Below are 12,682 nucleotides of genomic sequence, written 5' to 3'. Positions count from 1 at the left end.
CATTTTTTAAAGGATGCGCTCTGGCAGTTTGAAACTAGAGAGTTCATATGTGGGGCAAGTCTGTTGGCTAGCAATTTAGAGAAGATTTTCACGATGCTGTGTATGAGACTGATCGGTCTAAAATCAGTTACCTTAAGACTTTGATCAGGACAATCTTCAATTGCTGCAGGATGCCAGGGCAGACACTATAGTACTTATGCCAAACTATGGGGCTGCCAGTGCTGGACCCTAGTTGTTATACCCCATTATTCATCTCAATAATAGGTAGAACTTCTTTCACATTAAAAAACAAAAATTAATGATAATTCTGTGCCACGACTGTCACTCCACTGTACCAATTGCTGTCTATAACTGTGAAATACAAACGCTAATGATGAACACAAAGAAACTGAGTTGGTCCGTTTAATCTAATACCATGTCTACAATTACAGTTCCAGTCATTCCTGGAGGCTACCCAGGTAAAACATAGCATCGTAAGAATTGTTTCTTTTTTAATGAAACAGACATATATATGGACTGCACAATCAAATTTATGACAGCACAAAGAACATCTCAGGTGCGTTCGCAAAAAGGAAAAAAAAAACATCTCATGCAAAAAACAAACCTAATCATCAAATATGCTTTATTATGAGCATTGATCACTGATCAGGAGGTACACACACGGGTTTCTTGTTTATAGAGTTCCTTTCTTACAATCCTTAATTTTTCTGTATTCTCTTCTTCACCTTCTTCAATCTTTCATCCCATCCGGTACTAGGCTACTGGCAACTTCATTCAGGATTTCAGATGTGCGAAATGATCGCAGCTTTGGACATGGGCATTTTATCACACGGTGATGGCATCCATGCAAGCCTCCCTTTCTCATTGTCGTGTATCACAAGCTGCTCCTGCATTGAGATGCCTGCAGAAACAGAGCACCATTGGAATCAAAAATATTTTACAGATAATGCCTGAACACTGTAATCTGAATTGAGCATGGTATATGCAAAATTTTGTACCTCCAATCACGAACAGATCATAGCCTGGCAGTTCAAGAATGCCAAAGCATGCATTCCCATGCCCCTGCCACAAACACAAAAGCACAAGAATTTAAATCATTCTCATCCTTTTTTGACAAATTAGCATTCACTGCTGATGACAGTCGTGTTTGGAGTGCTTACAGTGATAATGAGGTAGTTTTCAGGAGGGATAGTCATAGTGACACCATGATCAAATTTCAGAGTGACCAGTGACTTGAATTCTTTCGGGAGGTCGTGCACAGTTTTGAAAGGTTTAGGTCCTTTCCAGCATAGATGCAGTCTAGTATCAGTATCAGACACCAATTTGAGTGATGACTTGATGAGAGAGGCCTTCAGCTACAGCAACATCCTTCACATGTCATGATCCTATGTCTACTGTCTCTAATAACCGTGGTACCTGGGGATTAATAACGAATTGTGATTACTGATTATGATCATACCGCAGAAACGAGTTGAGCATGTAGATTCTCAGGCAAGTAGGTGTAAGTGCTGCCACTGTCGAAGATCGCCTTGAATGGCTTTGTGCCTATCGGGTTTCTACCCAAGTGCAGGGTTGCTTGGCCTGGCGAGTAGTGATTAGGTTCCCTGGAAACACGTTGAAACAAAGTCAAAAGAAAAGAAAGTTCAGTGGTGTTGGTGTAAATACTAAATTGTATGGGGACTCATATGTAAAATAGTGGAGGAAATAATAAAGATCGAGTGTGCTGGGGGGCACACAGTGAGAGTTACTTCCCCCAAATTCCAATATGGTAATTGGAGCCAAGAGTAGGGTTAGGGTTACCTGCGACGGCGCAGCGTGGAGCTGAGCGCCGGCGTGGAGCGCAGGTGGCGGCGCGGCACACAAGCGGGCTCGCGCGAGGAGAAGACAGTGCGGCGGCGGCCTGCGGGCCTGAGCGAGGAAGCGAGGAGGCGTTGCGGAGCAGCGCGGGCAGAGGTGCGCGAGGTGCCGGCAAGCAGGGGTCGGCTCTGCGAACGTGCTCCGTACGGGCGCGGCCGAGGCTGCTAGGCTCCGTGCGGGAGTGCTCCGTACGGGTGTGGCTTCTCCGTGCGGCAGCTGCTCCGTGCGGTTGCTGGTGTGCGGGTGCGGGAGGCCCTTGCAAGCAGTGGTGAGTTGTTGAGCAAAAAAAAAAAAAGAAGGAAGGTGTTGGGACAGATAGTTCTCTGTATTTGCTGGTAGCTCTCTGTATTTCCTGTCTTGTTGATTTGCGAGGGAAGTGTGAAGTGGCTGCGCAGTGGTGTTTTTAGGGATGTCTGAATCCAGAGAGAACATGGATACAGAGGAAGAAGCAAAGAGGAAGGCTGCAGAAAAGGCAAAGAATGGTGGAGATGATTCACTGATTACCAAAGCCGAGTTAAGAAGTGAGATGAAGTCTATGATTCAGGGGCTCCTGGAGATGAATCTGATTGGTCCTAGGGAAGCGCGTGAACTCAAACTGGAACTCATCCCAAATGATGTGAAGCTAGAGGGAAGTAAAAATTATCTGAGTTGGTCCAGAAGAGTGCAGGTGATACTAGGAGGAAAACGGGTAGAAAATTATTTGAGGGAGGATTGTGTTGAGCCGGCTAACAAGCTTAGCCCCGAGTGGAGAGTTTGGCACACGACAAACTCTACCGTAGTGGCATGGTTATTGGCATCCATGTCACCGTCAGTCAGTAAAGTGGTAGAAGCAATGCATACAGCAGCACAAATATGGAAAACTCTGAGTAATAGGTACTCCAAGCAGGGAAATGTGATGGTGATGATGGAAATCCAAAGCAAGGCTGATGCAGTGAAACAAGGAGGGCGAACAGTGGAGCAATATGCCTGTGAGTTGCAGCAGTTGTGGGGGAGTTGGATCACTATGCTCCGCTTCGTATGAGGGATCCAGAGGATGCCCATGATGTTCAGAAGTGGATTGAGGACAGGAGGGTGACTCATTTCTTAAAAAACTTGGATCCTGAGTTTGAGAGTAGAAGGGCTGCTTTCTGTCACCAGGATAGTTTACCTACCATGGAGGAGGCCGTCTCAGCTATGGTCATTGAGGAGAGTAGGCTTCGGATGATGAGTGGCGACAATCCCGTGAAGTCAGCCTATACTACTGTGACAGAGAGGGTGTGTTACAATTGTGGAGAGAAGGGACACATGAGCTACAACTGTCCCCTTCCGAGAAACTATGGTGGTAGGAGTGGAACTTGAGGAGGTCGTGGTGGTGCTCGTGGTGATCAAGGAGGTCGTGGTGGACATGTTGGAGGACGTGTAGGAGGACGTGGTACTCCTCAAGCCAATGCAGTTACCATGGAGAGTTCCACCACAGAGAGTGGTTCAGAGACTCAGTCCCTCACCTTAACTGGAGAACAGGTCAAACAGTGGGAGCAATGGCAAAAGTTTAAAGTATCTGAAGCTTCCAGCACTACTCCAACTGGTTCAGTGTTTGTCACCACCAGTCACTTTGGTAACGTTGCCAACTATGCCCACATGGGCAAAGGTACTCAGGCACAGGCACTTGCATCCACATGTAGGCATAACATAGAATGGGTCATTGATTCAGGAGCCTCCAAACATGTCACTGGCATATCTAGTTCCTTTAGAACATATATCCCACATTCCTATTCTGAGACCATTCAAACTGCTGATGGTACTTCTCAACCCATTCATGGTGTAGGATCTATAGAGTGCACTCCGTCTCTTCACTTATCTTCTGTTTTGCATGTTCCCTCATTCCCAGTCAATCTCCTCTCTGTTAGCTCACTTGTTGATCAGTTTAAATGCATGGTTATATTTGATGAAAATTTCTGTATCCTTCAGGAGAAAAGGACGGGGAGAGTGATTGGGACTGGAATCAGGCGTAATGGGTTGTGGTACATCAACCAGGAGCAATCAGCATTGACGGCAGCAGTTGGAACACAGGAGAAGGAGATCTACTTGCTACATTGTCGGTTAGGACATGTGCCTTTTGAAAGTCTAAATAAATTCTATCCTGCTATGTTTAAGGGTGTGGACAAAAACAAACTTGTGTGTGATGCATGTGAACTGGGAAAGCATACAAGGTCAATCTATCCTAGTATGGGTCTTCGCAGTTGTGAACCATTTATGCAAATACATTCTGATGTTTGGGGTCCCTGCTCAGTTATGTCGTTGAGTGGGTATAAATGGTTTGTCACATTCATTGACTGCCACACACGTATGACATGGGTTTACATGCTTAGGGGCAAGCATGAGGTTCTTTGATGTTTCCAAGACTTCCACAACTTGGTTGTCAATCAATTTAGTGCCAAGATTAGAATTATCCGAACTGATAATGGAAAGGAGTATGTGAATAATGACTTTGGGGCATACCTCTCGAGTCATGGGATCATCCATCAAACCACATGTCCTAGTACCCCATCACAAAATGGTGTGGCTGAAAGGAAGAATAGGCATCTGTTGGAGGTAGCAAGGTCATTGATGTTTCAGATGAATGTGCCTAAGTACCTCTGGAGTGAGGCAGTGCTGACAGCAGCATATTTGATTAATCGTATGCCTTCTAGGATCCTAGGCATGAAATCTCCAGCTGAACTTTTATTGGGACAATGGGAATTCAAGGTGCCCCCTAAGGTATTTGGTTGTGTTTGCTTTGTCAGGGACCATAGACCTTCAGTTGGCAAGTTAGATCCTCGAGCCGTAAAGTGTGTCTTTGTGGGATATTCCTCTACACAAAAGGGCTACAAGTGTTAGGATCCTATCGGAAAAAAATTGTTTGTGAGTATGGATGTGACGTTTCGTGAGTTCGAACCATACTATATAAAACCATGGGACCTTGATCCGTTGTTGGAAGAATTCTCTTCAGTCATTGAGAGTGACAGAAGAGAGGGGGAGAATGAAGGAGCTACTCAAAAGGAGGAGGTAATTGTTGGTGCTATCCCATGTCCAATGGATGAGGAGGTGGTGGATCATGATAGTGTTGAGAATACGAGAAGTGGTGGCCATGAGAATGGAGAGATGATTCACGATGAGAGTGAGGAAGTGTTTGTTGAGGGGAGTGAAGCTATTGGGATGAACCCATGTCTAACAGAGGGTAGAGAAATAGAGGATAATGTTGAGAATCAAAGGAGACAGGTCAGGAGTCAGGGGGAGCAAATAGTTGAGAAGGCGCCAATAGTGTACCAGAGGAGGTGGTTTAGGAGTCAGGGGGAGCAAGTTGGTGCACTACAGTCACAATAGCCTGCATCACCAGTCCCAAATCTCTCCTCGGACTTCTCTCCATTGAGCCCTTTGACCCAATCGGGACCAAGTGGTAATGTCTCTCCTACTCCTGAGCATGTAGAGTTACCTCTTGCACAACGTAGAGATACTAGATCTAATTTTGGAAAACCTCCTGTTCGCTATGGATTTGAGCATCCTAGTACAGATCATGATATTGCCAACTTCCTCTCATACTCTCGCCTCTCACCTGCATATAGGGCGTTTGTTGCATCTTTACAAACAATGCCTATTCCAAAGGACTGGAAGTGTGCAAAACAGGATCCAAATTGAGTGCAGCAATGAGAGAAGAGATGCATGCTCTCCAGAAGAATAAGACGTGGGAACTCGTCCCACTTCCAAAAGGGAAAAAGGCCGTGGGTTGCAAGTGGGTCTTCACTGTGAAGCAGAACCCAAAAGGAGAGGTGGACAGATATAAGGCAAGATTAGTTGCAAAAGGCTATAGTCAAACTTATGGCATTGATTATGATGAGACCTTTGCTCCTGTGGCAAAGATGGGTACTGTTAGGACCTTAATCTCCTGTGCAGTAAACTTTGGTTGGCCTCTACATCAAATGGATGTGAAGAATGTATTTCTTCATGGAGACTTGCAAGAAGAAGTTTATATGGAAATCCCACCGGGGGTTTTCAAATAGACAAACTGTTGGGAAAGTGTGTAGGCTTAAAAAGTCACTCTATGGACTAAAGCAATCACCTCGGGCGTGGTTCGACAGGTTTAGGAGAGCAGTTTGTGGTATGGGCTATACTCAATGTAATGGTGATCATACTGTCTTCTATAAGCATAAAGGGACATTTATCACCATTATGGCAGTGTATGTAGACGATATTGTGATTACAGGAGATGATGTGGAGGAAATCAAATGCTTGAAGGAGAATCTAGGAAGGGCCTTCGAGGTAAAAGATCTTGGACCACTAAGATATTTTCTTGGGATTGAGATTGCCAGGTCACCAAAGGGGATAGTTCTCTCTCAAAGAAAATATGTTCTTGATCTATTGACTGAAACTGGCATGCTTGGATGTCGGCCATGTAGTACTCCAATTGATAAAAATCATCAAATTAGTGCCCAATGTGGAGATTCTGTGAATAAAGAAACATATCAAAGACTGGTGGGAAGACTAATATACCTGTGTCATACAAGACCTGATATTTCTTATGCAGTGAGTGTGGTAAGCAGGTATATGCATGATCCAAGAGCAGGACATATGGAGGTTGTTTACAGAATTTTGAGATATCTAAAGGGAACCCCTGGGAGAGGGTTATGGTTTAGGATGAATGGGCACCTAGATTTGGAAGGTTACTGTGATGCAGATTGGGCAAGTTGCAAAGATGATAGAAGATCTACCTCTGGGTATTGTGTATTTGTGGGAGGCAATCTTGTCATATGGAGAAGTAAGAAACAAGCAGTTGTGGCTCGGTCTACTGCAGAGGCCGAATATAGGGCAATGGCATTGAGTCTATGTGAGATGCTATGGTTGAAAGGCTTACTGAAGGAACTACGAGTATTGAGAAATGAGACCATGATGCTTCATTGTGATAATGTTGCTGCAATCAATATTGCAAACAATCCAGTTCAATTTGACCGAACCAAACATATTGAGATTGATAGATTCTTCATCAAGGAAAAGCTAGATAGTGGGGTCCTAGAGTTAAAGTATGTAAAATCACGTAGTCAACTAGCGGATTGTCTTACAAAGGGTTTAGGACCTAGTGAAAATGAGTTGAGTTGTAGCAAGATGGGCATGTTAGATATCTTTAGCCCATCTTGAGGGGGAGTGTTGGTGTAAATACTAAATTGTATGGGGACTCATATGTAAAATAGTGGAGGAAATAATAAAGATCGAGTGTGCTGGGGGGCACACAGTGAGAGTTACTTCCCCCAAATTCCAATAAATGGTATCCTTCTCAACTAGTTTCCATTATTGAATTTCCATTTTTCAGTAGAGAAAGTGGTTCCTTTTACAAGATTGACGAACAAAAGGGGGGCATCAATAAAAAATGCGTCCTGTTAAATGGTGATTATTACCTGGAAATGCAGTATATGTATATGATATGCAGCTGTGCAGGAATCAGTGCTGTTACATAGTGCTAATAGTGTGTGCATGCTTGAATATAATGAACCAATGAAATTCACAACAAACTAACAGCCTTCTCGATCAGACCATCATCGTGAACAACCAAGCACTTTGCATGAAAAGATAAGCAGTACTAGTATATATAGTGCCTACTCGGGTGTTGTTGGAGCCATGGGGACCCAGGTTACATGTGAAGAGGGCACATTTTCTTCCCCAATGAAGAGGTAGCCCCCTCCCTTTGAGCTGAGGCAATGGCCTATCACATTCTTGGAGACGGCTCCACTGTGCTTCAGCTGCGAGACCAGGTCTACCGAGCCCCTTCCAAGCCCAAGGATGCCGTCGACCGGCACCTTCTCGGGGGCCTTCTTCTTAGGGCCCTGCATCTGATCATACCCACAGCTGCATGCAGAAATTAAGAAAACTACAAACTGTCATGAACATATTCAGTGAGCAATGCAAAGAGAATGTAATGTCCATGCATTCCGTTGCATACATACCCAAAGGCGATGTTGCGCGCACTGCCCGTAGGCAATGAGAACTTGTCAAGGAGGAGCACACCAAGAGATGTCGTTCCATCTGCGTAGTTTATTTGGTAGTGACATTGGTCGGGTTCTTCTCGGCAGTCCTTGGTTGTACCCAGGTCTTTGTGCAGCGCGTCGCAGAGAGGATCTGCGCATGGAACGAGCTTTTTCGGTCGGTACAGTGGGTGCGGCACCTGCAGGGACATATATATATATATATATATAGCAACAAGCACACTGGCCAGGCTCAATATATAAAAACATTGTCAACAACTCAACATAGAGCATAACATGTCGATTTTGTGTGCATCATATCATCCAAGCACAAGTTGTTTCATTGTGATTATTACTTTTGTAATAGAGGTTCCAGTGAACCTGAAAATAAAGGTGATGTGTATGTGAGTTAAACTTGCAAGCGGCGCGGCGACGGGCAGCCCGTCCCGTGTCCGCATAAACCGCAAGCGAGCTAGCGGGCAGAGGCGGCGGCCCGCATTGTACCGTTTGCTTTTTGCGGGCAAAGGCGGCGGCCCGCAGCGCCGTTTGCTTTTTGCGGGCAAAGGCGGGCGGCGGCCCGCAGCGCCGTTTGCTTTTTGCGGGCAAAGGCGGCGGCCCACAGCGCCATTTGAACGATGGCACAATGCATGTAGTATATACGTAGCTTGAACTGAGTTGCTAGCTCACTCAGTCATGTCAACTTGCATCTCTGAAATTGCATAAATTTACAATCCATTCACATACTTGAACAAAATACAAAAAAAATGAAAAAAAATCTGAAAATATAAAAACATGACAAGGACATGTCTGCTGATAGATATATACTTATTTATTACAAAACTTGGCACAAGCAAACTAAGTAATTGCTAATTAACAGCTTCTGTGCACCCTCTAGAGCAGCAAGTCGAGCTTGCAAGTTAGAGTTCCTGCTCACCAATCTATTGTCCATAACAAAAACATTTGGCCCATCTATCTGCAAGGCATGTATTATTATCATTAGTGTACAATATGACACAAACCAGAGCTCAAAAGTGCAGATACATAGGCATACATCCCAAGCATTATACTATGAAACAAGATCAAAGTTAGTACAAACTAATAACAGTGCAATCATAGATATACCACATAACATACTGCAAGTCTAAAGATGATACATAGCAAGATCAGGAGGTTCACATGTAAGAATTCATTACATAAAGATTGATAGAGGGCACTAGTACAATTAAGGAGCTCTACTGTAAGATCAGCAATGCAAAATCGGTGATGATCTTCAAACTCATTGAACTCAGGACCCAACAATGAGTTCTTACGAGGCTGCTTGTGAGCACCGCAGCAACCATGCCTACATTTATTTGGCACCTCAGCAGAAAAGGTATAGGATCAACAAACTTGAAAACCTCACTTTCAGGAGTCAAGACTTTATGAGTTGAGTCAGACTTGACGACGACAGAACTTGAAATTTCTTGTTGGGTAGGTTCTGTGTGTCCTAAATTGTATGGTCTGAAAGCATCAATCATAGTATTATTTTCATGACTCCTGAAAGTCTACATAAGCCCTAAACTTGGATATAATAATATAGTCTTATCACATGTTGGACATAACAAGTCACATTCCCGCATCAAGAAACCTATATAACTTTATAAACGGCACATTGCTCTGTACTGTTTCATGACCATCATAATATTATTTCTGCAGTCTTGCTAGTATACTGAAACCTTAATAGCGCCCAAACAATGGAAGCAAAAGCAATCGATAGGTAGATTCAAAAAAAAAGACTCTCCAGGTTAAGATGACAAGGACTTGTTAATGGAATTTCCCATTAGCAACGATTACTAGGTACTAGCTTTGCAGAATCTTAAGCATGCAACAAATCTGCCGACCCCTGTCAGTCTGTTCCTTTCACCTTTGCCTAATCTTCTGTGCTCAACGAGTCAGGGAGAAACACATGAATCAAAGTGACAACAACTCTAGATCTGAGTTGTAGCTAGCTAGGAGTCAGGGATAAATCTCTGCAGGCAAGGACTAGGTATACCTGGTGGGTGCTCATTACCGGGGAAGGGCCCAACGGCGCCGGGGCGTAGAGCGGCCACGGCGAGGGCCGATGGCGAAGACTCGCCGATGGCGGATCCGCCCGTGGCGATGGCCGCGGCAGGGAAAGAGCCGCCTATGGAGGTTGCGACGGCGGCGGCTGTGTCACCTGTGGTGGCGGCGGCGGCGGCCTCTTGTCATCGCGAGTTGCTCTGGCATCGCTCGTGAGTCCGTGTTGTGACGGGTTGGAGCGGCGCCGTTGGGCTTCATGTGTCCGTTCCCTGAACCCGCTTCGCATAGGTGGGCTGCTGTGCGGGCTGATTCTTGCTCGCGGCGCCATCTGGCCCAGCAGGCTGACGGCGCGGCCCGCGCCGTTTGCAATCGTAAGCCCAACGGCGCCGCTCCAACCCGTCACAACACGGACTCACGAGCGATGCCAGAGCAACTCGCGATGACAAGAGGCCGCCGCCGCTGCCACCACAGGTGACACAGCCGCCGCCGTCGCAACCTCCATAGGCGGCTCTTTCCCTGCCGCGGCCATCGCCACGGGCGGATCCGCCATCGGCGAGTCTTCGCCATCGGCCCTCGCCGTGGCCGCTCTACGCCCCGGCGCCGTTGGGCCCTTCCCCGGTAATGAGCACCCACCAGGTATACCTAGTCCTTGCCTGCAGAGATTTATCCCTGACTCCTAGCTAGCTACAACTCAGATCTAGAGTTGTTGTCACTTTGATTCATGTGTTTCTCCCTGACTCGTTGAGCACAGAAGATTAGGCAAAGGTGAAAGGAACAGACTGACAGGGGTCGGCAGATTTGTTGCATGCTTAAGATTCTGCAAAGCTAGTACCTAGTAATCGTTGCTAATGGGAAATTCCATTAACAAGTCCTTGTCATCTTAACCTGGAGAGTCTTTTTTTTTGAATCTACCTATCGATTGCTTTTGCTTCCATTGTTTGGGCGCTATTAAGGTTTTAGTATACTAGCAAGACTGCAGAAATAATATTATGATGGTCATGAAACAGTACAGAGCAATGTGCCGTTTATAAAGTTATATAGGTTTCTTGATGCGGGAATGTGACTTGTTATGTCCAACATGTGATAAGACTATATTATTATATCCAAGTTTAGGGCTTATGTAGACTTTCAGGAGTCATGAAAATAATACTATGATTGATGCTTTCAGACCATACAATTTAGGACACACAGAACCTACCCAACAAGAAATTTCAAGTTCTGTCGTCGTCAAGTCTGACTCAACTCATAAAGTCTTGACTCCTGAAAGTGAGGTTTTCAAGTTTGTTGATCCTATACCTTTTCTGCTGAGGTGCCAAATAAATGTAGGCATGGTTGCTGCGGTGCTCACAAGCAGCCTTGTAAGAACTCATTGTTGGGTCCTGAGTTCAATGAGTTTGAAGATCATCACCGATTTTGCATTGCTGATCTTACAGTAGAGCTCCTTAATTGTACTAGTGCCCTCTATCAATCTTTATGTAATGAATTCTTACATGTGAACCTCCTGATCTTGCTATGTATCATCTTTAGACTTGCAGTATGTTATGTGGTATATCTATGATTGCACTGTTATTAGTTTGTACTAACTTTGATCTTGTTTCATAGTATAATGCTTGGGATGTATGCCTATGTATCTGCACTTTTGAGCTCTGGTTTGTGTCATATTGTACACTAATGATAATAATACATGCCTTGCAGATAGATGGGCCAAATGTTTTTGTTATGGACAATAGATTGATGAGCAGGAACTCTAACTTGCAAGCTCGACTTGCTGCTCTAGAGGGTGCACAGAAGCTGTTAATTAGCAATTACTTAGTTTGCTTGTGCCAAGTTTTGTAATAAATAAGTATATATCTATCAGCAGACATGTCCTTGTCATGTTTTTATATTTTCAGATTTTTTTTTCATTTTTTTTGTATTTTGTTCAAGTATGTGAATGGATTGTAAATTTATGCAATTTCAGAGATGCAAGTTGACATGACTGAGTGAGCTAGCAACTCAGTTCAAGCTACGTATATACTACATGCATTGTGCCATCGTTCAAATGGCGCTGTGGGCCGCCGCCTTTGCCCGCAAAAAGCAAACGGCGCTGCGGGCCGCCGCCTTTGCCCGCAAAAAGCAAACGGTACAATGCGGGCCGCCGCCTCTACCCGCTAGCTCGCTTGCGGTTTATGCGGACACGGGACGGGCTGCCCGTCGCCGCGCCGCTTGCAAGTTTAGTTGGGCTTCATGTGTCCGTTCCCTGAACCCGCTTCGCATAGGTGGGCTGCTGTGCGTGCTGATTCTTGCTCGCGGCGCCATCTGGCCCAGCAGGCTGACGGCGCGGCCCGCGCCGTTTGCAATCGTAATGTGAGTTCTGCAGCACTGATAGATCGTACCTTGTTGCACGTTTTGCAGGGACCAGGGGTTGCGTGGCACTTGATCCAGGTGAGGTTGCTGCCGGTGTCGATGTCCAGGAAGTAGGGCTTCGCCGGCTCCCCAATGTTCATGGTCACGTAGAAGTGGCTGCATGCATTTTACAACTTCCCAATTGACATCAAGCCATGCTAGTTCGAGAGAGGAGAAGGTAGTCGTGTACATTATACATACCCTGTGGGGTGGACGTCGCCGCCAAGCTTGAACACCATGGACGAGGAGGAGATCAACGGAAGGAGTGGAAGCAGGAGCAGAACGCTGACGACCATCTTCCAGCTGCCAGCCATTGCGGTGGATGTCAGTTGCAGTACACTTCCCTCTTGCTGAAATTCAGTCCTCTCTTTGGTGGGATGGAGTGACAGAGGGATGCGAGGTATTTATAGGCATTGTTGGCTTGGGGGCTG

At 45.5% G+C, this 12,682-nt stretch overlaps 1 protein-coding gene across 1 annotated transcript; it reads right to left on the bottom strand.

Annotated features, from left to right (window-relative positions):
* On the bottom strand, positions 783 to 12,547 carry LOC8072781 (aspartic proteinase Asp1). The gene is made up of 8 exons (XM_021461929.1): positions 12,453 to 12,547; positions 12,242 to 12,368; positions 7,809 to 8,026; positions 7,465 to 7,710; positions 1,460 to 1,604; positions 1,161 to 1,355; positions 999 to 1,062; positions 783 to 901 (listed from the first exon to the last, which is right to left on the bottom strand). Exons 1-8 carry the CDS (start codon positions 12,545 to 12,547, stop codon positions 783 to 785), a joined length of 1,209 nt encoding a protein of 402 aa, XP_021317604.1.

This window comes from Sorghum bicolor, chromosome 5, assembly GCF_000003195.3.
Source record: "Sorghum bicolor cultivar BTx623 chromosome 5, Sorghum_bicolor_NCBIv3, whole genome shotgun sequence".
Lineage (NCBI taxonomy): Eukaryota > Viridiplantae > Streptophyta > Magnoliopsida > Poales > Poaceae > Sorghum > Sorghum bicolor.
Note: the sequence above shows the minus strand (reverse complement) of the source record. Positions and strands in the feature narration are given on the sequence as shown.